The 27115-nt window shown below is 36.3% G+C and overlaps 7 protein-coding genes across 7 annotated transcripts in view; 3 read left to right on the top strand and 4 right to left on the bottom strand.

Annotated features, from left to right (window-relative positions):
- Nucleotides 1–2632, top strand: part of LOC118275885 (autophagy-related protein 2 homolog A) — a 44939-nt gene extending 42307 nt beyond the window's left edge. The window contains 1 exon segment of the mRNA XM_050695233.1: nucleotides 1012–2632. Within this exon segment, the coding sequence (XP_050551190.1) occupies nucleotides 1012–1025 (14 nt within the window). The 3' untranslated portion in view covers nucleotides 1026–2632.
- LOC118275607 (28S ribosomal protein S5, mitochondrial) lies at nucleotides 2624–5213 on the bottom strand. Its single transcript, XM_035593631.2, has 7 exons — nucleotides 4961–5213; nucleotides 4572–4791; nucleotides 4136–4269; nucleotides 3950–4044; nucleotides 3526–3661; nucleotides 3120–3319; nucleotides 2624–3039 (listed from the first exon to the last, which is right to left on the bottom strand). The coding sequence occupies exons 1-7, from the start codon at nucleotides 5097–5099 to the stop codon at nucleotides 2686–2688; spliced, it is 1278 nt and encodes a 425-aa protein (XP_035449524.1). The 5' UTR covers nucleotides 5100–5213; the 3' UTR covers nucleotides 2624–2685.
- Nucleotides 5214–5435: 222 nt separating this feature from the next.
- LOC118275888 (zinc finger protein-like 1) lies at nucleotides 5436–8741 on the top strand. The gene is made up of 6 exons (XM_035594011.2): nucleotides 5436–5691; nucleotides 5773–5884; nucleotides 7073–7266; nucleotides 7641–7881; nucleotides 8062–8185; nucleotides 8389–8741. The coding sequence occupies exons 1-6, from the start codon at nucleotides 5590–5592 to the stop codon at nucleotides 8570–8572; spliced, it is 957 nt and encodes a 318-aa protein (XP_035449904.1). The 5' UTR covers nucleotides 5436–5589; the 3' UTR covers nucleotides 8573–8741.
- On the bottom strand, nucleotides 8736–10833 carry LOC118275886 (tubulin--tyrosine ligase-like protein 12). The gene has a single exon (XM_035594009.2). The coding sequence runs from the start codon at nucleotides 10699–10701 to the stop codon at nucleotides 8854–8856; it is 1848 nt and encodes a 615-aa protein (XP_035449902.2). The 5' UTR covers nucleotides 10702–10833; the 3' UTR covers nucleotides 8736–8853.
- Nucleotides 10834–12408: 1575 nt separating this feature from the next.
- On the bottom strand, nucleotides 12409–20884 carry LOC118275573 (DDB1- and CUL4-associated factor 5). Its single transcript, XM_035593582.2, has 13 exons — nucleotides 20484–20884; nucleotides 18923–19080; nucleotides 18225–18384; nucleotides 17222–17351; nucleotides 16482–16768; nucleotides 15930–16048; nucleotides 15520–15645; nucleotides 14811–15027; nucleotides 14276–14387; nucleotides 13625–13853; nucleotides 13437–13539; nucleotides 13261–13353; nucleotides 12409–13175 (listed from the first exon to the last, which is right to left on the bottom strand). Exons 1-13 carry the CDS (start codon nucleotides 20674–20676, stop codon nucleotides 12517–12519), a joined length of 2586 nt encoding a protein of 861 aa, XP_035449475.2. The 5' UTR covers nucleotides 20677–20884; the 3' UTR covers nucleotides 12409–12516.
- Nucleotides 20885–20995: 111 nt separating this feature from the next.
- LOC118275574 (RRP15-like protein) lies at nucleotides 20996–22880 on the top strand. Its single transcript, XM_035593583.2, has 4 exons — nucleotides 20996–21176; nucleotides 21256–21734; nucleotides 21937–22253; nucleotides 22761–22880. The coding sequence occupies exons 1-4, from the start codon at nucleotides 21131–21133 to the stop codon at nucleotides 22822–22824; spliced, it is 906 nt and encodes a 301-aa protein (XP_035449476.2). The 5' UTR covers nucleotides 20996–21130; the 3' UTR covers nucleotides 22825–22880.
- On the bottom strand, nucleotides 22831–26683 carry LOC118275489 (RAB6A-GEF complex partner protein 2). The gene is made up of 6 exons (XM_035593474.2): nucleotides 26326–26683; nucleotides 26038–26243; nucleotides 24647–24927; nucleotides 24180–24332; nucleotides 23595–23784; nucleotides 22831–23330 (listed from the first exon to the last, which is right to left on the bottom strand). Exons 1-6 carry the CDS (start codon nucleotides 26445–26447, stop codon nucleotides 23122–23124), a joined length of 1161 nt encoding a protein of 386 aa, XP_035449367.2. The 5' UTR covers nucleotides 26448–26683; the 3' UTR covers nucleotides 22831–23121.
- Between the last annotated feature and the right edge of the window lie 432 nt (nucleotides 26684–27115).

The following is a 27115-nucleotide window of genomic DNA, read 5'->3' as shown; positions in this document are numbered from 1 at the left end:
CGGTAACTAGAACATCTTGTATGATATCTCGTGCGCGCCTCGCTGGCGCCGCACCACTCGCGGCACCACCATGACAAGTGGCGCGCGCACCCGCCCGACACGCACACACACGGTGACTAGTACAATCTTGTATGATATCTCGTGCGCGCCTCGCTGGCGCCGCACCACTCGCGGCACCACCATGACAAGTGGCGCGCGCACCCGCCCGACACGCACACACACGGTGACTAGTACAATCTTGTATGATATCTCGTGTGCGCCTCGCTGGCGCCGCACCACTCGCGGCACCACCATGACAAGTGGCGCGCGCACCCGCCCGACACGCACACACACGGTAACTAGAACATCTTGTATGATATCTCGTGCGCGCCTCGCTGGCGCCGCACCACTCGCGGCACCACCATGACAAGTGGCGCGCGCACCCGCCCGACACGCACACACACGGTGACTAGTACAATCTTGTATGATATCTCGTGCGCGCCTCGCTGGCGCCGCACCACTCGCGGCACCACGCCGACAAGTGGCGCGCGCACCCGCCCGACACGCACACACACGGTGACTAGTACAATCTTGTATATCTCGTGCGCGCCTCGCTGGCGCCGCACCACTCGCGCCACCACGCAGACAAGTGGCGCGCGCACTCGCCAGACACGCACACACACGGTGACTAGAACACTATCTTCTATAATAAATATAGTATATTCTCCACTAGTTTTAACGGTTCATTATCACGAGCAATAATCATAGTGACTTGGCCAATTGCTGCGGTGTTAGTCGATGTTCAATCCTTAGGTCCTTTTGCGAGACGGTTTTGTAAGTTCAAACTACCTTTATGTCTTACATATTATAAAAAGAACCTTTCGTGTATTTCTATTTATGTGAACTATGGACACTATAAATTCAAAAACTACATAAAAAATTTCCAATAGTTAGTGTGATTACTTAGTGATAGTTTAAGTGCACAACTTTGTTTTTCGATGTTTTTTAACCGTAATTTTCTTTTTGTTTCAGATTGTATAGAATAAGTAGATCCCGTAATCAACAATGATCTCTCTAACAATTTATTCTTGTGTATAATATTGTGAGGGCGGATTGCACTAAACTTAGAAATTTGACGTCTCTTCGTTAGCGTAGTACCTTTACATTCCTCGATAATAAAACAATTTAGATTTAGTATATTTTTGATACAATGTCGCTTGTTGAGTCAGCCACACTATATAATAATTATATTTGATAGTACCTATATTTTGTAGTTTCCTTTTCATGCTTTAATCGTGTGGTTGGCTGTGGAGATCAATATAAAAATACATATCCAGTCAAACGCTCAACATCGCAGTTTTATAATACGTAAACAACGGTTAGTGCAACCCGCTCCGTCTTCTGCTCAGCTCACCACGAGGCTCGTCCGTCGACTGCCATTACGTTCACATTTCGTTCATCGAAACTTTTGCTATTAGTGTAAATCTAGATGTAAGGTTCTTGGCGTTGATCAGTAGGGCTGCGGCTAGATACATGTACTTGCCTCTATTGGTATAGACCCATGGACACACGATATTTTTTTATACAATACGCGATTTCAAAACGTGTGCTCATCGAAATGCGATTGTAAAAAGCGCGCGTAGTGATTCTAAAATGTGATGTATTTTTATACGAAGTTATAAATTTTCTTAAGCGAGGTACAAAACTGTTCTTTCTCGTTTCTGATATTAAATTTAAATTATTTTATATATTGGACAGGACACTGTTGCAACTATATGAATAATAGCGCTGACTTTGTAACTCATAATATTACGGTAGATTTAGTTTTAGTTGATATTTGTGTATTTCATTTTGTTAATGTTTACATTACAAGTACATGCATTTTCGTTCCTCATTGAAAATCTGTACGAAACGAATTTTAAAATTGTAATTCAATTAGCAGAACATTGTCTATAGATGCCCTGTATTCCTATATTTCTAACGGAGGGATGCTAGTTGCACTGGATATGGCATTTTTTACGAAGACTTATCATATTCGTGTTATGCAAAATAATTATTATGGAATGTAAATAATGTTGTATCCCCTGCAGCTATATTCGCCAGCATGTTAATACAACACCTACCTATGAAGAGTTGAAGACTGTGGTGCTCGAGTTGAACAGTCTAGCATTTTAGAGCATTTAGCGGCTCCTTTAGATTTTTTATAAATAATCGTTGTACGGAAGTTTGGGTGCCATGACAGATAATGTGAATTTATAAACATTAGATATTATAATATTACTTTCATTATACCGAGCTCCTATTCGGAATGTTTGTAAATAGGTTTATTATATAATGACATTGGGATTTTCAATTTATTTTTTATTCAATAGTAATGCAAAATTCTGGAGAATTTACTTCAAACAAATCGCCTAACGCTAGACTTTACTGAGTAAATATCATCAAACCGCCGCGCGGATAGTCAGGAGGTGGAACATATAGTGACGGTGGAAGGTTTATGCTATTATTTACTCAAGTAGAAAGCTTATTTCATTTTTACGCGTGATTCCTTGATATCTAATAGAGTAGTAAGACTCCATATTGTTTTTATTCAAACAAAGAAAATAATCCTTTTGATAATAAATCAATAAATAATTAAATGATATGATTGCAACATTTCTTTTATTTATGAACTAACAAACTATATTACATAACACTTGTATCTACCTAAGCTTCTTGCTCCGCCTTTTCAGGGTATTTGTCGGTGAGGAAGCTCTTCACTTCTCCATACTCTGTCTTCAGGTTGAGGCGGATTTTCTCATGGTTCCTGTACTTCTCGTATTTCTTAAGATAAACCTTGTAATGAGGCATAGTCTCATAGAAACGAGGGAACTTCCTCTTCTTCAGAATAACTTTATCCTTCATGACATACTGTGTGAAGTCTAGAGTCTCATTCTTCTGGATTTGGTCCTTTGTCCTCACTTCAGAGGGACTGGCCACTACTTTAGGGAAGTTCTCATTCTCATCTTTGTATTCTACTAAATGCAGTTTCTTCTCCTCTGCCAGCTGTTGGTGTGTTCTCTGGGAAGATTAAGGTTAATATAATAATCATCTCTTGTAGAAGATATAGTAGAATAGTCTATCATCATTTGATTGTCTACCTGTTGTAGAAGACCAATGAAGAATGCCTTCACAATATGCTGCAGATTGTTGGACCCCTCGACTTTGGCCCTTAAATCCTTAATGCCAATAGCTTGGCAGATTTCCTTGATAGCTCTGTGGCACATCAAGCCATACCCTTCATTCTTTTTCTGGACAAATATCTTTGTTTTACCGAAGGCTGTGAAGAAGTCGTGATAAACTGGAAAAGAAAAGAATGCATTAACTTCCTGACACCTAATTATATCGTGTATAATAATAACATATAGTTTTTCTTTAGGTAGAAATAGAAATTTTGGGTATTTTAAAGAAAAAGTTGGTGTAAATGTATATATTTTGAAGACTGAGAAGAGTTAAACATCCTTTTTCTTTTGATCTAAAAAATATGATTTTGTAAATTATCCTCACTTGTGTGTCCATTGTAGATTTCAAAGTGCATCAGCTTTTGACCAGCCCTGTTCTTAGCCTTCCTGAGGGCAGCTGGAGCCTCTTTGGCTCTACCTAAACCAAATCCAGCTAGGCCCTGTCCATTACCAGTTACAACCTAAAAGAAAACAATATTTTTAGTAAATGTTTATAATTAATTTATTTATAGCATTAGCCTTAGCATATCAGTGTTTTCTTCCTCCACTTCTTTCTATGGCCACTCTACCCCTAATTATACCCGTCACAGGTATCATCATTCATCATTGTTTGATGTCATAATCCCACCTTTTTTGTGGTCTGCCTCTCTTTCTCTACTAAATCATCTTACTCCACTTATCCTTAGTTAATCTTAAAATAACAGACTAAAAGTTGACGAGTAAAAAGGTTTAAGTGTAATGATTCTCACCATGGCTTGGAAGTTCCTGGTACGTCCAAGACTGCCTTTCATAATAAGCAGAGACCTCAGCTGTAAGACTTTGGTATCAAAACCAGTGAATTCATCTATAAAAGAACATACAAGTTATCATTACAAGGCCTAGAAAATCAAACCTTTATATTTCTATTGATAATAATCTTGGTATATGATAAGTACCTTCTCCAATTGGATCAGGAGGTCCAAGACTGCGTCCAGGCAACTTTGAGCCTGACCAACCTCTCTCTATTGGATTCAATCTAATTCTTCTGAACTTTGTCATTGAATCTCTGATCTTAGTTAGCTTCTCAAGCCTGAAACAATAGAAGGAGACATTAAAAATATTTACTTGCATATTTTTGGAAAGTAATGGCTTTAATTTCTCCTATACTATGGTATACAAGACGACAATAGAAAACAGATTGTGTGTGTCGCATTCTGGCACATAAATGGTTAATGAATCATTATCTTCACCGGTTTTTTAGTAATTGTTAAGCACTCTACTAACTTACATATTATCTTATTATAAATATTGTATTTCTTGAGAGAACTGATATTAAATTATCTATCAGAATGTTTAAGACTCTGTAAAGGATGATTAAGAATAATACTTCACCTTTCCTGGTCATCAGGCAACCTCTGTTGCTTCAACAGTTCCCTACCCCTGATGACAGGTGCAGACAGACCGGGCCACAACATATTGATCTTGCCCACTCCAATCACTTGGCCGCGGTTCAAGTCACGGATCCGGATGCGACCCGTTCCTCTACCACGACCCTTCTTAGCACCAGCATTACTTACAGATGTTACTGATTTCCATAACTTCTCTGCTGGCACTAAAAAGAAAGAAAGAGTTACTAAAGTTGAGCTATGACACTTTAATCCAAAGTTTCTGTAAGTGTAAGTTCTGAGGAGCACAGTACAAGCCCCTAAAACGACCCACTGACCCAATATTTTAGTGTCTTCTCTCATTATATCTTATTGCTTAGTTATCAGTTTACTTACACTTATTGAAGAAGCTTATACAAGACACAGAAGTAGTGCTGAAATTAGTTTTAAGGTTAGGTGTAACATTGTTTTGCTTCAGCAAAACATTAACAGGTCGGCTTATAATATTACAAAGAGTCAATATTTTAGTAGACATTTTGAAACAGAGCAACGTCTGTTTCTTTTATTTATTTGAAGAATTTATAATAATTTAGCCAATAATGCACTCATTTCTATATTGACAGACTTATGACTTTTTGACAGATGACAGTTTATTTTATTGTTGACTAGTGTTGTAGTTTTTCTATACCAAAAATTAAAAATGAGAATTCAAAATCTGAAATATTCAGAAACCACATCTTATACCTATAAAAACTGCTATTAATTTATTCAAAATCTCTATCTCAACATACGAATCGAAAATAAAACCTAATTCTATGCAACTTGTTCGAATCACGCTGAGCTGAATTACGAACGCAGCGATATTTTGACAGTTGCTTTACGTGGCTGACTGAGCTGCCTGCATCCCCACTGCCACTTTTGTTTGTCTTCGATTTTAATACAGAATTTCTCTGTATAAAAACTATTTTTCCTTTAGAACTTGTAATCTAAATTAAAGCTTGGGTTAATTTTATTACTAAGTAACAATGGGGCTGTGTAAATGTCCAAAGAGAAGAGTTACGAATCAGTTTTGTTTCGAGCACAGAGTTAATGTTTGTGAATATTGTATGGTGACGAGTCACCCGAAGGTAATTTTCAGTTTATCGTATGTTTCATTGAAGTGAAAGTACTTAATATGTTAATTTATGGTTTATGATTCTCTCTTCTAGTGTATTATACAGTCATATTTGCAATGGTTACAAGACAGTGACTACAATCCCATATGTGAAATTTGCACAAAATCTCTCAGTGAGGGCGAGTGTATTCGACTTACTTGTTATCGTAAGTATCAAGTGATATAACTATAAACTTTTTTAATAGAAAATATATGTCCTAAGATTAAAGATTTGATAAGATAAAAATAATCATCCATTAAGATCTATATGGTTTGTACATAATACTGTACACTGTACAATCATACACTGGTACTATAACCTCATGTACCCTGTAGTAGCTGGTTATCTATACTGCAATCATAATAACTATTATTTTTTTTAATATAACATCTTATACTCATTTTCCATTTACATGAAATTACATTGTTAAACAAACCATTACTAAGAATGTTTTACTACAATAACAAAACATTCAAACTTATACTTAGTAAATAAATACTAACTGCACCAAACCAAAATTAAATAAGTGAGCATGTAAGCTGAAAAAATAAAATAAAAACATAACTATTATAAACTACTACAACTAAAATATGTTTGTGTGTATCTTACATTATACAATGTGATAGGGTTGGGACTTCTAACCCGTTAAGGCTGAGTACTACATCTAATTTTATCGCCAAAAAAAATAATATGGGGGTTGAACCCCTAATTAAAAATATTGAAAAATAGTGATTTTTTCGGTAAAAATAATTCACAAATGATTTTTTTTCTCACCAAAACATTATCAAACATATGAAAAAAGTAATGAATTAGTTAGCCAAGGTTATTAGCTACCATTTGTCGTTTTTTTTTGTTTTTATGACGCATATAACCTTTGATATCAAAAAAAGTAAAAAAAATATTAAAATAGCCATAATTTTTAGGGGATACCCATTCGACCCCCGACTTTTGTTCATAAAATTAGATGTAGAACTCAGCCTTAACGGGTTAGAAGTCTCACCCCTATCACATTATACAATGGACTAACTATTGGCTGAATCTGAAGGATAAATAATATACATAACATATGTATAAACATTTTTCTATTAACAATAATTAATAAATGAGTTTATAATCAATCCATAAGTATATAATATTGATGGTTGAATTGTAATTTATTGATCTAAACAACATAAATTTTTGCAATATTTATCCATTTCTTCATCAAATGATGTATAATTCAATACTATGGCCTCTCAACCATCAATATAGTCATAAGTTATTATTTATGCTATTCTGTCTAATCATAGCATAAACATAAAAAATATATCAATATACTGTATTAATATTTACATTGCATTCCTTACTTTTCCAGATGTATTTCACTGGGCATGTGCTGAGGCTAAATATAGGGCTTTGCCCCGCACTACTGCACCAGCGGGCTATCAGTGCCCGTCCTGTGCCACTCCTGTGTTCCCTCCATCCAACCTAGTCTCCCCTGTCGCTGATGAGCTCCGAGAAAAGTTGGCTGGAGTCAACTGGGCTAGAGCTGGCTTGGGTCTACCTCTGGTTAGTACAAATATGTATATTTTTTATGGCAATACTTGAAGTTGTTATAAGTGGTTTATGTTAGAATTATAAATGAAAGGAGCATGGCTAAAGAGAATTATAAACCAAATGTAAAGTGGTGTAAAATATCAAGAGGGAAGGGCTATCTTTGAAGATTGTTCTTCTTATGGAAAAAATAGTAAAAATAGATAAAATTAAATGGGTAATAAATGCTGTGAAAAAAATTAAAAAAAAGTATGTCAGTACTCTGTATATTATGTCCCTATACTCTATATTCCCATGGAATAGTGAGAATATGAATGATTGTCATGTCACTAAATTATCTCCTAAACATCAATTACAACATTAAAGTTTCCTTTTTTCCTTCTCTACAGCTCTCAGAAGACCAAGACATGAAAGGCGCAGCTGGACGTCGGTCCCAATCTCCAATTGACCATCATTCTCCATTCTATACAAGCACAGTGGACAACCCTCGGGGCACACCAGTGGGAGCTAGTGATGACGAGTCTACCGGCCGGTCCGCCAACGGCACTCCACATTCCATCGTCCAGATATCTGATGAACCAGTCAACATTTATGACAGCTCTTCTCTAAAGAGGACTGACAGTTTACAAGGTTTGTAGTAAAAAAACTTTTCTCTTTCAGCATATTCGACACTGAAGATAAAAAGCCTTAGTTCAGAAATCAGACTTTTTATAATCTTTCAAATCAAACATAACACACAGGATTTATTCCTGTGAATAGTAAGAGCCTGTTTTGTGTGTGACCATTCATAATTTCATATTTTATTTTCAGGTGGTCAAGCTCCAAGGAAAAGCATTAAAACAAATGAACCATTGAAATTGACTACAAACTATGATCACGATGAAAATAAGTACAAGCAGAAATCTACTTTCGCCTGGATCAGTAGATGGTGGAAGTAAGTTTTCAGCATGTCAATATACAGAAACTATTCCACTATAAACTATAAGATTTCTATTATATCAATCAATATTCTGGGGCCTTCTCAAATAAAGGTTTAATTTTACAAGACCCGTTTGGTTGCCCCCTATCCCAAGTCTTCTGCACCTAGGTTCTTTATTATTTTCGTCAAACAATATTAATGATGTTTTCTTCTAACAGGAACTCGCTCCCATCTTCTCGAGTGCGAAGAGCCGGAGGCATCTATAGACGTTATTGGATCATGCTGTTTGTTCTGATAGCAATAATAGTAGTCCTAGTGCTACTCAGCCGCAGAGACGTCGATGATGAGAACCCCTTCGCTTTCATCCAGGACGATAACCAGAGGGTACTACAGAAAAACTGATACCTCATATTTATTCTCTAAATCAAGCAATTTAAAAAGTGATATATACTAAACCCAATTAGATGTATTATATTAATTTTATTTTCACTTAATAATATTATGTTAACTTAATTATTCCATAACGTAATGAATAATGATAAGATGTTAAATAAAGTTTCAAAAGTCAGGCTTCAATTGTTTTATTATGTGAGTAACAAAATGTAAATACAATAAATTGGTAAATGCATATCAAAGCTGAATGTGTAAATCATTTGTAAATATTGCTTAAAGCTTCGCTTAGTTTACATAACTTTTGAACATGTCTCCACCTCCTTATTCAAAAACATTACAGAAAAGATGTCGTTATAAAAGTCGGGATAATATTCGCATGCGCGCCGACAATCTGGCATCCAATTCATCTCTAACAGGATGGGTTGAATGACCTTTTCATTTCCCACTTTACGCCAACTCAGCATAATATCCGCTGCATACAAAGCCCTGGATTGTGGGCTCTTCCCTATTCCACAAGGAGGCCCCTTCGATGTAGCTGCATCAAATAACTCTGATAACATCTTGAATATTGATTTTTCAACATCTGCCCAATCATAGTTGGCAAACTGCCTAGACCACTCCGTTTTGAAGTCTGCACATAACATCTTAAAAAGCTGTGCAGTACCACTGTAATTCATAACTGTGAAGTGTTTTTCATAATCTTCAAAGTTGTCCAAAGAGAATGGTTTATTAGCGAACCTCAGGAAGAAATTATTGTAGACATAAACCTCTGTTGGTCGAACAGAAGTCAACAGTATAACATAGCGAATGTCAAACTTAACCAGGCCAACATCTGGTCTTTCAAAGAGGACAGGGTCGTCAATGTACTTCTGAGCTATTTTAGGGCCAGTCAGAGGTAATCGGCATAGAAAATCTAAATTGTCGGTGATGTAAGTATCCAGTCCCCTTGCAAGATTGTATGGCTTACATATCCAGTGGTTGTCTAATCCAGCCTTCCTCCTCTGCATGAAATAAGCCACAAACTTAGGCAACTCAGTTTTCATGTTAAAGGTTGTAGGCAACCAAACCGGGTTTATATCAAGACACTTATTTTCATCACGGTATGTTTTTGCAGACCGTCTACCAATCACGGCTAATAAATCTTTTATTGTCATTACATATTCAAAAGGGAATTGATTGACAAATTTGTGTGGCGATTGAACACTTAAATCTTGAAATTCTTTGAAATGGTTAATGTACCACAGTACATCAGCATCATTCTCATTGTCAACTATCTCAAACTCTGGGGCTGTGAGGTGCTCATTGATATATCTGTACTCTGAGTACACTTTTAGCTTAGTACTATCATTAATCTCTCTTACTTTCAACAAATCTAACTCTGGGAGAGTTTCCACTATGTGACCCTCTAGAAAATATTTCGTGCTTGGCTCTACCTGCTCAAAATCTTCCTTAAAATGTTCATAGGGCTTCCATGGGATAAGCATTGCTTCTCTCTGCATGGGATCAAGGAACTGACCCTCTACAAAGTTTCTGGTGACCATGTCACCTTCTTCAACATCTTTTACAGGGAACAGTAAAGTGTAAGTTAATTGTTCAGGCACATATATGAAAGGCACTGCTCGGAAATTGGGCGTGTCTGAATGAGTAATGCCAGAACCCAATTCGTCTAAGACGTACCACACTGGAACTCGTTCTTCAATGGAAAATTCATCACCACCAATTGCATAAGTGTGTGCATACTTCCACACTGCGTTTGATACGTCCTCGATTTGTTCCTCGGTTGTTTCTGCAGATACTTGCATCAAATTGCACATTCTTTCCAAAAGCCCCGGCACATTTCTTAGACTACTTTTAATACTATTTGCCTTGAAAGTCCACGCGTGATCAATCAAGTAAACATGACTAGCATCTGAGCACTCGATATCCCGGATTGCAATTACACTCCATAAGGGATCGTAGGGCATTTTTTCCGTGTCTTCATAATCTATTTGAACCAGTTGGAATGTTAATCCGGCATCAAAAATCTGATCTGTGATTTTCTTGCATATTGACGGCCAAAAATGTTCAGGTACTCCAGATAGAACTAACTGCGGTTTATGTAATGCTAAGAAATTATTGTAGGTCGTTATCCCGTCCATTTTTAACGTTTTAAGGGAAAATTCAAGAGACGAGTAGGTTATATTATATTCCCGTCTTGCCGATTTCCCGTTCAATACAATCAGCTGGGTAAATGTCACTTTACTGTCCTAATGTCTTCTGACTCTGAGCTGTCTTTTATAAACGCACAGATTATATAGCGACTGGCGACACCCCCTCTACTTATATTCTTTGATAGCCACTGAGAAAATAAAAAGTTCATTGACTGGAATAGTGCTGAAAAGCTTATTGAAAAAACCGGTTTTCTTTTTGGTTACTTGCTGTATGAAAAGATGAATAAGTTTTATCTTCAGAAAATTGAAATTCTCTCTAAATATACTAAAACTTTAGTTGTAGTAAAAATACCTTACATAATTATAATCGTTAATTATTACCTGCAACTTCTTTGGGCCATTGTTATTATTAGCCATAGTCATCAGTCAGTCATCACACGGCATTTTACTCTCATTTCGCTCTCTTTGAGGGAGTTCATTCATACTTGTGGTTAATCCTTTGCCACTTCGGACTGAATTTCTTAGTTTGCCTTTTTCAAATCGATTCTAAGATTTAGACATAAAAGTTTAACCAATTACTTTCTCATTTATATTTAGTAAGCGAAAATTAATAAGTCTAACTACCGTTGCAATCATCAGATCGATAAACGTTATAATCGAGCAATAGATTGAACACAGTTAGCAGGTGAATAATGCAGAGGTAGAACAAACAACTGGCTCGTGGGTGCGAGGCGTCGAGTGGTCGTAAGTGCGACTGCTAGTCAAGGTCTGCGGTTCAATTCCCGGGTCGGGCAAGGTAGTACTGGGCATTTTTCGGTTTTTCGAAAATTTCTCAGTAGTAGCACGGAGTATGAATTAGTGCCCAGTGTATGGCAATAGGCTCACCCCTATTACAAGTGCGACTGCTAGTCAAGGTCTCGGGTTCGATTCCTGGGTCGGGCAAGGTAGTACTGGACTTTTTTCGGTTTTTCGAAAATTTCTCAGTAGTAGCACGTAGTCTGGAGTTGTGCCCAGTATATGGCAATAGGCTCACCCCTATTACATGGGACTTATAACACAAATGGTGAAAAGTAAGTGGGTGTACATTGTATAGCGGTATTACGTACCGTAATGTGTACCTCTACCTACCCTTTCGGGGATAAAAGGAGTGATGTTGTTTTTGTTTTTTAGAACAAACAACCAAATTACAATTCAAGTATTTATATTTGCATGGATTTATGCTAACAACCTTTTTAGGGGAACATTGATGGTTCTTAAATACTAGATTAAGTTACATATTTGATAATAATAATTAGATCACATATATCGTCATAATAATAAAACTATACAAAAGCAAAACCTTTTATGCAGAACAACACTTCAATTTGTTGTCAAGATCTTGTTGGTACATTAGGAATTTGTGCAGTCTAGTCTTACTCAAATCCTTAGCGTGCGACAGCTTAGTAAATTAGCTCTACAAACATTCTGTTATACATAGGATGTGACTACTTGTTTCTTCTCAGTCCTCAGCGCTTGTTACATCAAGATGAAGGCTAACAACATAACACTGTTACAGTATCCATAGGATGCCAACTAACGGCGCGTTCCAATAAACTACCGATCGGTAAATTTGCTTACGAGCCGTAGAATTTTGACACATTTTGTATGGAGCTTATGTCAAAATTCTACGGCTAAGTTTATTGGAATGCAATAAATGTTCTTAGTAGTACGTAACAATAATAGTATAGATGCAGTCATTGGATAGTTCACTTACAGAACCACTACATTATCATAGAACACAATTCATGTAACTATCTATTCAGTTCAGTTAGAGTCCGAGTCCATGTGTTCTCTGTAGTTGCGCCGCGCCTTTTTCACTCGCTGTCGGAATTTGAAGGCTTGATATTCTGGGTCGTCGGAGACGTCATCTGTGGGTTGTGGGTTCCTGGTACTGCTGCCGGCTACTGTTCCCACTCCACTGTCCGGGGTGCAAGCTTCAGCCGGAGGCCACATACTACAGCTCTCGGTACTACAGCTACTTTCTAGCTCACTCTCATTGGTTTCGTTCATGAGTCTTGCGACAGTCCTGTTGTATCCTACCTTGGGCGAATGCTGTTCCACTGCGGTCGATGTGCTGGCCCGATCTGCTGGTTCCTTGGGAGGTGGGGACTCACTTGAGTCTGACCTATGTAGGCTGAGCCGACCATTCCGTCGAACTCTTCGTAGGTTCATCCGCCTGTGTTCTGGAGGTGGAGGCGACGAGTTATTGCTCTCTGACTCAGGCGGCTCGACGCGCAGAGACTCTCCCAGCGAGTCCCGCGACCCGTTGATAGGTGTCGGTATAATGCTGACGAGGTTTTGCGGAATGCTTTGGTTGCCGTTCTGGTTTCGTGGAGATATTGGCCGGCTGCTCACTGACTGGTCGTCATCAGAGTCTACCTCCACTATTCTAAATAGTCCTGATGTGCTTTGGCCCCTATAACCTGAATAAAAAGAATATAATGTTGATCAATTGTAGATCTATGAGGTTGATTGCCCTGAGATCAATATAAAATAAACATGCTTTACCTGTGCTAGTGCTTGGTTGAGCTAAGTTGTCATCAAAATTATCAAAGTTAGAAAAGTTATTATTATCACTACTGTCTTGTGCCATGGCTGCTCCTAGAAAAGACAAAAAGACAAGCAGTTATTTTATTTGTCAATGATATAAGAGATAATTATAATACAATTGCGATAACCCTCACCATTACTTCTTAAATTTAGTGGTTTTCTATAACTAGTGACTTTGTTTTTTCTCTTTGCAGTCCTTGTGAGGTTTACACGTCGCCGTAGAGGAGGTCTGATCATCTGAGAAAGACAAATACACATTTTTAAATAACACAAATTTAGATTGTATTGAGATGTCGGTTATTAGCATCAGTGTTGTACATACTCTGCCACTATTCCGGAACATGCTGTGCGTGGGTTCGTCGGAGTCGGTCCGTTCGCTGGACGGCGCAGAGACGCGCGAGTGCGAGTGGTTGGCGGGGCGCAGCGTGCGGGGCGCGGGGCGGCGCGGGCCCCGCACGCGGCGGCTCACGGGCCGCTTGCCCTTGCCGCTGGCGCCGCTCACACACTTACTGCTCGACTTGCTCAGCGACACACGGGACTGTTTACTCCGCCTGCAATAACACCAGACTCATATTGTCGTACTCAGAGTTACTTAATGAGTACTTAAACTAATCCTTAGTAAAGATTTTGTATGGCAAACAATTGCTAAGGACTGGTTTAAGTAACCATTAAATGACTGAGTACGGCGGTTAGACAAAGACTTAACAACTAACTAATGATGAATTAAATTATTACATCTTTCCTGTATTAACGCGTAATAACACGCGTGTTTAAATCATATATATATTTTCCGTTTCAATCAACATATAAAAAGATTTTGTAGCGTTAAAACAGTCAGAAAAGCATTCCCCTTCAAAATGGGTCACAAAATAATTTTGTATGCCAAAAGTAAGAGAAAGAAACTTCATCAATATTCCAATTATAAATTAACATTACAAAAAAGTATGCTTCTATAAAGGTTTAAAGGCTATACCTGAGGGATCCCCTCTTCTGCGAGCGTAAGTTCTTCGGATACCGCTGTGCAACCAGCCGCGCCAGTCTGTTGGGGACACGTTGACTGCGATTCCCATTCTGATTTGCTGTAACTAATTGATATAAACGTTTAATTAGACTCTCACTGATTTTTATAAAATATTATCATATTATTAAGAAATAATCCATAGCAAAACTTTAATTATTAAGAAATAGTCCACATAGCAAAACTTTAAGTTGATTAGACGAGTTGAAATCCATGAAACATTTAATACGTGTTACGTTATAATATAACACAAAAAACTTGATGTTCATTCGACTGCCTCGTTGTTTGCGTCGCAAGTGCGACAGCCGGACAAGGGGTCTGGGGCCGATTCCCGGGCAAAGTATTACTGCGTATTTTTCGGCAGTAGTAGCACGAAGTCTGGAATTGTACCCAGTATATGGCAATAGGTTCACCCCCTATTATATGGGGATTTATAACACAAATGATGAAAAGTGCAATGGTCAATGACGTTGATTTCGATGTAACTAACCTCGTTTCCGTGGCAACGGCAGAAAGTCCAAGATAATCTGGTCAGTATCAGATGAGTCCGAATCATTATCGAGTGTGGAGTGACAGGAGCTGGACCCATCGAGTGAGTCCGTCTCGTCGCCCAAACACTCCAGCTCCCTTTGAACCAGGGAATCGAAGAACGCCATCATCCGCGGGTCCTCGCTCGTCGACTGGTCCGCGTAGTTGTGTGAAATGTACTAAAAAGGGAAAAGTTTATTTGTAGATATAGAACATGTCATGTTGGAATAGTGTATCTTATTGTCAATATTTTAATTGTATGTGTTGATTTATTTTTATACTTTGGCATGGTTATAGTACGTATTTTTCTAAGGATAAAATTATTTTTTTCTAGTTGTAAATATAATCTACTCAGAAATAATCTATGTAACAGTAAGAAATAAGTTAAATCGGTTCCATACTTTTAGATGTTGTGTTATATACAAAAAATATAAGTAAAGATTACATTGTAAGTTCGGATCGAATCAAGTAGTCACTAACTAGAGAGAAACCTAACCATATCTCCATACTGTTAGAAACACACTAATAATAATAAATACATAGTCAACATTTTTAAATTAAGGGCGAGGCCTTTGTTGAACATTGGACATCTTCCGGCTGATGAGTCAAAAGTTAAAAGAAAGTAATGGCAATAAATAACAAAGGGTTAGAAAGAGACAACAAACACCAACTTGGCCACTGTGATGTACCAGGGAGACATAATCCTCGTGGCTGTATATTTCCCGCGGGTTGTCCGAGCCTTGCGCCTCCTCCAGTAACGTGCCGCGCATCTTCGGGAACTCCAGCGCTGACCACACCTGGAGCAAGAGATTATGAACTTTATTGCTTTATTATTAAAGTAGAAAATCTATTGAAAATCTGTAAGATTTGGGGTGAAACATAATAATAGCAGTTATAGCTCAGTAATAAGATTGAAATTTCCTTGCATTGATTTAAAAAAAAATTAATATTGGTTTACTTATTAGAAACTTCTCAGTAATAGCATGGAGTTTGGAATTGTGTTCAGCATATGATGCACAACTACTTTTATAATAGTCTTTATTTCCAACATAATAAAGACCTACTTAAGTTGAAAGCTTACCTTTATAATTTTCTCTACACCGGATGAAGCAATGAGACAATAGTGTGGGTTATACCTCACTTGGTTGACTATAGATCTATGGCCGTACAAGACTATGTGTGGGGGCGCCACCGGTACATCTGTAACATGAAATATAACCATAATACACTCTCTGCCTTCTACTTACTGATTAATTTATTATTATTTATTGTAAAACTTGAATTTGGCACCGCTTCTTAAGGTAAGCGTCCACAGGCCCCCATCGTACGCATTGCACGCAACGAATTTGAGTTTGTCTTGTATAGAACCTCATACAACTACGTCCACTGATCCGCATCGTACGGACCGCATCATCGGCAATGACGCAACATGCGATGCGTACCAATAACGTCATACGGAATGCGTACGATGCGTGCCATGCGTACGATGCGTGCGATGCGTACGATGCGTGCGATGTGTATGATGCGGGCGTATGGACGCTTACCTTCGAGCCCATACCAAGGCAGACAATTAACTGTTTTGTTGTCTCTAATAATGAGTAGATTTCATTAGAATCTATGATAATGAACTTACAGTAACCAGCACCATCTTCCGGTATCTTCCACATATAGAGGTTGAAGTCATCAGACCCTGACATGACGAACTTGTCATCCTCTCCAGCGAATGTAGAGCTCTTCATCGTACAGGAGTTATAATAGTCTTGGTGGAAGAACTCTGCCACGGGCTCCGAGGAATGTACAGCGTATAGGACTGGAGCCTGTCGCCTCCGGAGGGCCAATATGTGGGTGCCAGCAGAGTTGAAACGAACACTCATACAGTTCTGGGAAGTACCATTCCCACCTGCATACCGGATGACGGGGCTGTGGACGATAATAGTTTTGCTTAGAATTTAATTTTAAAGGACGACATACACACATACATAACGCCTGTCTCCCATGAGGGTAGGCAGAGACACTGGAACGCCAATTACTACGAATCTTATATGCCTCTTTCACTTCATCAACATTCATCAGTGTTTTCTTTAACGGAAAGAACGAATGTAGAAAAATATTATATTTATTTTTCAATTACGTAAATGAAATTTTATGATTTTATTGTAACTTTCGTGAGACATACTAAATTAATTATTATGTTATCGGCTTACTCACGAAACGATGAAATTTTAGATGAATATATGAATAGTAATATTAAATAACGTACAAATTAAAAGTAAGATGAACTACTCAAAACGACTGCGCATATCCGAACACCTTATGTTCCAAACACAAACAGTAAAATATATTTTCTTAGGAAGATGTCCTATAAATACTAACTGTTTAGGTGCCCTCAGGTCCCACAAAGCGGCTCCATCACGTGCGTTAGCCGAGGTGAGTATGCCTGACTGCGACGGGTGGAACATCACACCGTGGAATGCTTTGCGACACCGAGATATGACCAGGGATTCTGTAACAAATGATAATGGAAACCGTTTTAAATACAAATCCTTTTTAATTCAAGCTTAAGTGGGAGGAAACCACATATTACCATACTTTGTAACACTTGTTATATAAACTATAACTAATAGGCTATTGTTACAGTATAGGCGAAATCTATACTAATCTATACTAATATTATAAAGCTGAAGAGTTTGTTTGTTTGTTTGTTTGTTTGTTTGAACGCGCTAATCTCAGGAACTACTGGCCCGATTTGAATAATTCTTTTTGTGTTGGATAGCGCATTTATCGAGGAAGTTTATAGGCTATAAATCATCACGCTACGATCAATAGGAACCGAGCAGAGCTGGTGAAACCGCGCGGAAGTAGCTAGTAGTTAATAAAGAACTATATAGATCAAAATGGCATTATAATTTCAATATGGCACTATACTTCGAGTAGTAGTAGAGAGTATTAGTTCGAGCACCAACACAGTAAGCGGAAGTGTGCACTTAATACATAAACGAAACGAGACCGCGTTCGGCGCTGATTGGCCGGTGCGAATGGACCAACTAATCGGAGCAACGAACACAGTCTCGTTTCGTTCCCATCAAGTGTAAATTCGTACTAAGGGTACAGTAGGTTTAAGTATCTATACTAATATTATAAAGCTGAAGAGTTTGTTTGTTTGTTTGAACGCGCTAATCTCCGGGACTACTGGTCCAATTTGAATAATTCTTTTTGTGTTGTGTAGTGCATTTATCGAGAAAGGCTATAGGCTATAAAACATCACGCTATGACCAATAGGAGCCAAGCAGAGCGGGTGAAACCGCGCGGAAGTAGCTAGTTGCTAATTATACTAGTATAATTCTAACTTGTTTATCAAAACTTAACATAATCTTACCATGCACAGATTGCCTTGTATCAAAGAGCAGGAGTCGTCCGTCATTGCCAGCAGTGGTGACTACTCGCTCATTGAACGGGTCGATGCTGAGGCTGCAGACTGCTCTCTGATGTTGTAGCACTTCTAGTGGGCATTTGCTCTCTGTGTCGTGTACTATCACCTGTGTGACATATGTACATAAGTATAGTTGGGGAAATTTTATTTTTAAAGTTTGTTAATTTAGTATCTCTTCAGTATCCGGAGCTGCGGACAACCTAGCGGGTTTACTGGGGCTCCGGCTCGAAAGGGAGGAGAAGGAACGGGGTGGTTTTTAGTCAGTAAGAGTCTGACACTCCCTCTCGCCTCGCCCAAGGCGGGAAAAGTCATTGGATGATTTTCCCCCCTCAAAAAAAAAAAAAAAAAAAAAGTGTCTCTTCAGTGCATTGTGGGTGTAAGGATTAAATGGTAGTTAGCCTTGTGTAATGTAGAATTCAATATCTTGAGGCCATATAGATCATAATTTTAAGTTAAGAAATTTAAGAAATTAAAAGCAAGAAATAGAAAAAACTTCAGACAATATTTAAAAAAAAAATGTGAAATCTAATATGTCGAACAATTAAAAATTGCTTAACAGTTTTAAACAAATGGTTATTACTAAATGATTTTTATAATTTACGAATTGGAATAACATTTATGATAGTATGAAAAATCAAACTTACGATATCATCATTACCACCAGAATATATCTTCTGATTGTCATTTGTGATACCGAGACAGAACACATTTGATTGGTGCAAGCCTTTCATAGGCTCCGGCTTGCCTTTGTCGAGAATCGCTTGTCCGAACTGCCATAGCATCACCCTCCGGTCATCCCCACCTGATAACAACACATTATTAATATGTAACATAATGCTGTTTATTTTATTAAAAGCTGAAATTAACCTATGATCAACTCCGATAAATTGGATGTTTGAAAATTCTATATATTGTGAATAATTGATTCAATTAAAATCATTCTAAGTGCTATAATAAATTTTATGCTGTAAAGGGTTAGTAGCCAATATTTCTGCTGATTTTTTTAGGGGCCATGTCTGTAAATAATGCACTAACCAACCAATCTGTATTTGATTTTTCACATTGTTAATGGTTTAATTAATTAATTAATGAGTTTGGTAAAGTTACCAAACTCAAGACCCACCTTCCTTATCTAAATCACTTGATTTTGTTGAATTTGTCTAGAAATCTTTGAGAACCACTGTCTTTGTTCATTGATTTTTTTATTAATGCTAGTTGGAACTAGTTAGAATTAGATATTTATTTACTATGACAACTCTGTTTATTGGTTAGTTATAAAAATCCTATAAACTATGTTATAAGTTTATAACATAATTTGATGTCAGTGCAAAATTTCCTTTATTTATAAATTATAAAGTTATAGTTTCAATTTGGTAATTTCTGCCATAAGATGATCTTATTATAATGTTGGCAGTAGGTTGATAAAGATTGTGTTCTATGCACACATTAGTAAAAATACTATAAGGTGGATATGGATAGCATATACATTGCAAAACTAATTTTAAAACATATACAAAAGGGCTGTGGCTGTATTTGATTGAGACATAACCATATTCTTAACATGACCATCACAAGTATGGAGTCTACAATTCTATACACACAGTAGTAAAATATCAAAAGGCATACAAGTTTGTTTTTAAACAGCTTTATACAATGGATGTGTGGTATAAAGTAAAGTATACTCAAAAGAGAATAACTACATTGAAGTTTATTCAAATTGATGACCAAAGTTTATTCAAATTGGAAAATCAATAGTAAACAGGTGGTTGTTATAATCTAGTGTTCACCTGTAGCCTGGCCACCTGTACATCATCATGATTAGTCTCTAATCTAGGAGTGTTGCGTAGTAAATAAAGGCAGGATCAACCGCAAACTAAAAAATATCTCATATCATAGATCATATAGAAGCCCCATCTTCGATTTTAATCACGTCAATTAAAGAGTGCACTTATTTTCCATCATCCCATGAAGCAGCACTACAGTATATTGTTTATAAATAGATAAAATTGTGATCATCAAACCGCAACCTACTTGTTTATCATTCATTGGTTACGGACGTACTTAATTAAAATAATAAATTGGCCCTATTTGTTATATTCAAGTACGTTTCGCCTGTTTTGGAGATATTACCAGTTATATAGTAAGTTATTAATATCAACATGCCGTCTACAGGAAAGTAATTAGAATAAATATGAAATGACATACCTGATACAAGTAATTCGCCATTGCTGGAAAACTCTATAGCGTTCACACATCCAAAATGGCACAAAAGATCCCGTCGGTACAAATTCTTTGCAACAGCTAAACGTTTGTTAAAGAAATTTGATTTAATATTACTTATATCTCCGTATTCCCTTTTATAAACATAAGGTAGAGGATTTGCAGAACCCGCTGCCATGTTTAGGACTAAACCACCATTTTCTCACGAATGAAACAAAACTTCTCTTGCCTTGTCGATCAGCTGTATTTTATTTTTAAAAACAATTCTACGTTTCGTTATTCCTGTTTATACGTCACAATTTATACGCTTTTTGGTTTTTAAGATGTGAGTGGAGACCGGAAAGGGTATGATCGAGAAAACCATTTTGTTACTTCAAGCACTTTTAAAATTTTTCTGCAATCAAAATCATGTTTCTTCGGAATTTTGATAAAATGAAAACTGTCGTAGTTTTGCAACTTTTAAAATTGTCAGCAGCCATTTTTGTCAGTGTCATTGTCATCTGTCATCTAAACGTCAAAGTCGCATGTGGATTCGAGACTTGAACACACGTGAAACGTTTTGAAAATATAAATATTTCATTTATTGAGTAATATTAAGGTTAACCAAGCCGCTTTATTGTATATTTAAAAGTATGGTTGTAGCTAAAACAATGAATAAGCCCGTCCTTAAAGTTTCAAGTAAGTAATTTGAATTTTATGCATGATTTTGAGTCAAAACTTATGAAACGTGTTATTAAAATGATTATTTGTTTTGTAGTGGATTCAGAATCAGACTCATCAAGTGCTGAGGAATCTGAGGCGTCAGAAAATAATGAAGTGGAAGATAATGAAGAAGCTGAAGATGGAATCGAGGCGGATGCTGAAAGCGATGGTGATGAGCCTGACGGTGAGGATGGGGATGAGGATGACGATGAGAATGAAGCGTCTGACGCAGATGAGGATGAAAGTGACGATGCAGGCAGTTCACAAGACGCATCAGACGAAGATGAAGACGACAAAGGCCCTCTAGTTACCAATGAAGGTTGGGCAGACTCTGTAGCAAAGATCTTAGGATCCACAAAGCCTAAAAATAAGAAAACTTTAGTTTTATCAAGAGCTAAAAAACACTCAGAAATAGTAAAAGCTGTGAAGGAAGAGAAGCCTGCATTTGAAGTTATAGGAGATGGGACTGAAGAGAAAAAGCCAGTAGTACTGAAGAAAGAAGCAGAGGTGTCAGAACCTCCAGCTAAGAAAGTGGTTGGTATCATTTTATATTAACTAAATTATTATTTGTAACATACACAGTAATGTGTTTTATAATGCTTGTTTTTGCCATAATATTATGTATGTTTTGCTTAGTATTATGCAACATAAAATAATACATTATATTCATATCTCGAAACTTACACTAAAAGTAATATTACTTTCACTAATCCTTAAAAACTTATTATCTTTACAGAAACATGAAAAACCATCAATAAGAGTAAAACCAAACATACTAGAAAAAGACAGAGAAAGAATATTAACTAAAATAGCAACAAAAGGTGTAGTCCAACTTTTCAATGCTGTTAGGAATCAACAAAAGACATTAGAAAAAGAAATGGATAGAAATGATTTGTCTGAAGGTAAAAAAGAAAAAATATTAAAAAAGTTTGATAAGCGGGCCTTTTTGGACACACTAATGGGACAGAGTAAATCAGTTATTGTGGATGAAGAAGCAAAGGTTGCTAAGAGTGAAGTAAAAGATGAGGACAAGCCTAGATGGAGCGCTCTGAGGTAATTTTGTATAATTTTTCTTAAACTATTGAGAAATTACTAGCTTCTGCCAGCGGCTTTGGCTGCATTTCTGTGGGATAAAAAGTATCTACCCAATTCAGCACATACCGTTTGTATACCACATTACATGCACACATCCAAACAAACAAACTTTCACATTTATAATTTTAATGTGATTGATTAAGGAGATGTTCACCAGTGGATGTCTTATGACTGAGATGATATTGATCATGATTGAGTTAGTTATATGACTATTGGGTGTTTTAGTTTTATTCAATTTATTTGTCATTATTTAGTAGTAGCTTTATACACTGTGTTTTTCTACATGGTGGTGCTGAGATGAACATAATCCTAATTAGTAGGGGCTATCAGTTGTGTGGAGAAATAGTATCTTATCTCTATTAAAAATTCTCCCTTTACCTTTATACAATGAAGAAATTACTCTTATTTATAATTTTGAATTAGTATTGATAGGAAGTGCTCATGCCTTTATTTTTTTAATTTCAGAGATGACTTCATGATGGGCGCTAAGATGAAAGATTGGGACAAAGAATCAGTTGATGATGAATGAAAAACATTTGTTTTTAATTTTAAGTACTGTTTTAATAAATAATTGTAAATATCAAATCTATCTATTTTTTACATTATCAATATTACATAGGGCTCATACATTACATTAATAAAATAATATTTACACTTAATAGTTACATCAATTCTATGTAAATAATATTATTCCTTAAAATCTCTAGATTCATTTCATTTCATTACATAAACTATTAATAATTTAAATCATACAATGTATAGATACCGGAATGAACTAAATTAACACTAATACATAATTATTATACTTATCTAACATCCACTAGTCCTATTTTATATACATAGTGTATGCATCATTGCCGACTGAATGCTGTGTGATCTGTTTGGGTAAAGTGGAATATATCTTGACTGGAAGGTTCCAAACCATGGTTTCTATGGGTACATTCAAGGGGGCAGTCCAATCTTTCTCTTCTGGGTTAGGCAAGAGCTTCTCATTGGTTGTCACAAACTCAAAATGGAGTCTCCAACTTAGTGACACTGGAAAATTAAAAAGAAATGTTTTATATGTATTCTGACTTATACAGTACATTTCAAACAGAAGGCGCAAAGTTGTGTACTGAGAAAAAATACCAATAAATACTTAAAATAATAGTGGTTATTTTAAGTAGGTATAAGTATGTTTATTCTATTCAATATTTACTCTCCAAATATCAATCAAATTAAAATGTTAACAAGGAAAAAAAACAAATAACTTTTTATATCAGAAACTACTTCTTTTATATCTATTTAAGTTATATTTACCATCATCCACTTCAAATGCTGGAGTGATGTGCAAAGGTATTGGCAGAATCAACTGGGACTGTGTCAATCCGAGAGTTACTTCATGGTACCTTGCTACTGTCATGGATCTGCTACTGGTATCTTTGTTCATCATATTTTTAGATGGTGACTTTGATTTGATCACTTCTTCTGGTTGCAATGATACAGATACCTGAAAAAAGTTATATGATTTTAGTTTAGTTAAGATTACAATTATTCAGTCAACCTTACATATAAAAATCAACTACTGTTCGTTAGTCTCGCTAAAACTCCAGATCGGCTGGACCGATTTGGCAAATTTTGGTCTTGAATAATTTGTGGAAGTCCAGGGAAGGTTTAAAAGGTGAGAACAAAATGTTTGAGGTGGTACAAAGTTTGCCAGGTCACTTAATACACAATAATTTTTGTCCATAAAGTCCTTAAAAGGGAATTAACTTTTGTCACTTACAATATTTTACTATAGAAAGAAGCAGTAAAATTTTCTTTTCATCTTTGTTCTGCTATCTATAAAGTAATTACGTTTATTTTGAGTTCTATCTCTATGAGAATAAGTCTGAATTTCTATACCTGCATACAAGTGACTGTGCCCACAGAGAAGTCGAAAGTGCCCACAATATCTTCGCCCAGCTTGTATGCAGACTTGAACAAACAGAACCTGCCCACTTTGCCTCTAGTGTTTGTTATCATGTATGAGTTTGGACTTCTTCTGGCTGTGAGATTCTGAAAATAAAAATGGTGATAAGAATGATAGATAAGTATTTTTTTTCTACATTTAGGATGACTTGAAATTAGTGACCAATATTTAAACACGTAATTGTACTCATGATTACAAATAAGTTTACCAAAGCTTTTTTTTCTATCTTAGTTATTACAAGTGTACTATTGTACAAGTGTACAAGTGTATGTACTGTTATGGCTATTTATCAGAGATAATGTAGTTCTCTTATAAAGGCTTTTTTTTAATTGAAATAGATCTTTGGAACAAAAAGGCCTAACAATAGTTACTTATAAATGTATCTAATTAGAGTACAAACCTGTAAAACTTGTAAAGCCATAGTCAAAGGTGTTTCAACCTTCCGTTCTTCAGAGAAGGGGTTGGTTGGCTGCAGTTCCTCAGTGGTCTCATTCCCACATAGAGCTGCTAAATCCTGCATGTTCATGATAGGACTGATGGGCAACACTCTGAATGGTATCCGGACCATTTTGATGTGGGAACCAACTTTCTGTGTCGCTATTGTGATCTTGTATGAGTATTTGACTGATGTACCTCTGTATGATGGTGGGGCTTCAATTGGCAGTGATTCTCGGTACCAGACTGAGGAGGAAATATACTAGTTTTAGTATTTCTAACTATCTATGATATTATTGTTACCAATTTGATTGTTGGTTGGAAGCTGAAGACACTGTTGTTCAAATGAATAAGCCAAGCAAAGAAAGATTGTAGCAAGTTTACATATACTACTTTAGTTATTTCAAAGACTTTTTTAAACTGACATGGTCATTAGTAATATCATCAAAACCAAGATATTTACTATGTTGATTAGTTTTTGCACTGTTACACTAGTGTAAGCACCATGATTACCAATGAACTGGAGTACATGCCACATTAGTAGGTGAGCACACAAATCACACAAACATCACAAAAAATTGAAAATATCCCATTTTAGGTTCTAATGATATTTCAAAAAAGCCCAACATATAACCACTCAAACGCCCGGGCGACTATAGTCGCCCAAAAAATTTTGGCGTTAAACGCCCGGGCGACTATAGCAGCCCATTTGACTTGTTCACTTCCAACGAATTTTTATCTATGACAAGCTTCAAAGAGCTTTACGAATGTTATACTAGATGGATCTGTATTAAATAACGCATCTATTGGTTGGTAAAACAGTATGCCAGGTGACAGCAAGAATATAAAAAATAATTGTTTACAAACTGTGTGTCAAGTTTTGTGAAGTGTTTGCGTTTAAAATTGAAGTATTCATTTATTTATCATCCTACTGTATTAGTGTTGTATATTAAAATAATCCTTAAGATTCATTCTTTCAAAATAAAACAACGAAAATAAATAATTAAATAACGTTTAGTCAAAACTTGTTCAAAAAAACAAACAAATATTTAGCCCGTTCTGTTAAGTTCAACTTTTTTTATGCATTTGTGATTGATTTCTGTACTTTAATTAGTATATATTTTGATTCCTTAATAATTCAGCTTTATACTGGTATTTTTTACTTTGCTATAGCTGCAATAGTTTGCTAGAAAATACACTTTGAATCGGTAACGGCATGGGGCGCTCGACGCGGTTCAACACAGATCGAGCGCGTGGGCGTACAAGGTGTTGACAGGTGTCGCACGTGAACGTTTGAGTGGATAAGTGAAATTGTAATTAAGAACTAGGTACATATAATATCATTATAATACTTACAAGTTTTAGTTTCACCCAAAGGAATAGTCAAATCACAGAATAGTATCTTGGGTTTAGTATGAAATATAACATCTCCGATATCACAAGAGGTAACTTCCAAAGAGGTGGTCTTCCCTATAGTTGGAGTCTTGTCTCCTGTATTCTTTGACGTGGAGTAGAAGCAGTGGATCTGAGCCGAAGCCCAAGCTAAGTTTTCTAAAGCATCACTGTAAGAAAATGTAAGTAGTGTTGATTATTTGGTCGATTTTTTTAAAAGAAGTTAGTAATTATTGTAGTTAGGAATATTACTAGTGGCTTTGTGAATTCCTGTGTTCTGGTTGAGCAGTGTAACAGAATGATATACAGCATTCCAAGGCTTCGCCAGCCAAATAAACAGTCCCAGTTGTTAACTTTGCAGAAAGTTCGATCATTTTAATATCTTCTTTACGATCTAATGTCCTAAGTAATTATAGTGGCATCACAGTTGTGATTTTGGAAACAGAATGGAAACTATATGATTTTCTATTTCAAAATTATGTGTATGTGGAAATCACAAATAAATGGTCTGATAATTTTGATTTGATTGACTTTAGACCCAACTCGATCTTAAGCATTTAGTTACTTATGTCTTCTTTTTGCGTAGTATGACATGTATCTCACTATTTCATTGTAATTTTAATCATCAAAACAAACTCGTTTTAGGTTTCTGGAACGCATTTGATTACGAAATGTCTAATCTAATCTGACTGTCTGACCTGTCTGTCGTCTGACACTGACAGGAATATAGATACTGTTAGTTCTGAAATACATAACTGAGAATGTCGATCAATGTATCATCATCATCATCATCAGCCTATAGCAGTCCACTGCTGGACATAGGCCTCCCCAATTGTCAATCATTGATCAATGTATTGCTATACTGAATTTATTTTAATCGTGTAAATAACTTAACAAACTTATATAGAACCAAATATTAGAAGAACAAAACTTATAAAATTTTTAATCTTAACATTACTTATATTTTTAATTTTTGAACGTGCTCTTATATTCCTCTACAAGCATTATTTTAAGATCACAAAATTAAAATTTAATATTTGCA

Source organism: Spodoptera frugiperda, chromosome 8, assembly GCF_023101765.2.
Source record: "Spodoptera frugiperda isolate SF20-4 chromosome 8, AGI-APGP_CSIRO_Sfru_2.0, whole genome shotgun sequence".
NCBI lineage: Eukaryota > Metazoa > Arthropoda > Insecta > Lepidoptera > Noctuidae > Spodoptera > Spodoptera frugiperda.
This window is presented reverse-complemented; position numbering and strand designations above follow the sequence as displayed.

Coding starts and splice junctions, on each gene's coding strand:
- LOC118275607 (XM_035593631.2), bottom strand. CDS start 5,099: ATGTCTACTAAAATATTGACTCTTTGTAATATTATAAGCCGACCTGTT. Junction 4,270..4,571: donor TTGCCTGATGACCAGGAAAG/GTGAAGTATTAT, acceptor CTATTGTTTCAG/GCTTGAGAAGCTAACTAAGA. Junction 4,045..4,135: donor TCCTGATCCAATTGGAGAAG/GTACTTATCATA, acceptor GTTCTTTTATAG/ATGAATTCACTGGTTTTGAT.
- LOC118275888 (XM_035594011.2), top strand. CDS start 5,590: ATGGGGCTGTGTAAATGTCCAAAGAGAAGAGTTACGAATCAGTTTTGT. Junction 5,692..5,772: donor TGGTGACGAGTCACCCGAAG/GTAATTTTCAGT, acceptor TCTCTCTTCTAG/TGTATTATACAGTCATATTT. Junction 7,267..7,640: donor CTGGCTTGGGTCTACCTCTG/GTTAGTACAAAT, acceptor CCTTCTCTACAG/CTCTCAGAAGACCAAGACAT.
- LOC118275886 (XM_035594009.2), bottom strand. CDS start 10,701: ATGGACGGGATAACGACCTACAATAATTTCTTAGCATTACATAAACCG.
- LOC118275573 (XM_035593582.2), bottom strand. CDS start 20,676: ATGGCAGCGGGTTCTGCAAATCCTCTACCTTATGTTTATAAAAGGGAA. Junction 15,028..15,519: donor TGGTACATCACAGTGGCCAA/GTTGGTGTTTGT, acceptor TTCCCTTTTTAG/TACATTTCACACAACTACGC. Junction 14,388..14,810: donor GCCGTTGCCACGGAAACGAG/GTTAGTTACATC, acceptor TATATCAATTAG/TTACAGCAAATCAGAATGGG.
- LOC118275574 (XM_035593583.2), top strand. CDS start 21,131: ATGGTTGTAGCTAAAACAATGAATAAGCCCGTCCTTAAAGTTTCAA. Junction 21,177..21,255: donor GCCCGTCCTTAAAGTTTCAA/GTAAGTAATTTG, acceptor TTTGTTTTGTAG/TGGATTCAGAATCAGACTCA. Junction 22,254..22,760: donor CCTAGATGGAGCGCTCTGAG/GTAATTTTGTAT, acceptor TTTTAATTTCAG/AGATGACTTCATGATGGGCG.
- LOC118275489 (XM_035593474.2), bottom strand. CDS start 26,447: ATGATCGAACTTTCTGCAAAGTTAACAACTGGGACTGTTTATTTGGCT. Junction 24,928..26,037: donor TTTGGGTGAAACTAAAACTT/GTAAGTATTATA, acceptor TTTCCTCCTCAG/TCTGGTACCGAGAATCACTG. Junction 23,331..23,594: donor AGCATTTGAAGTGGATGATG/GTAAATATAACT, acceptor TTAATTTTCCAG/TGTCACTAAGTTGGAGACTC.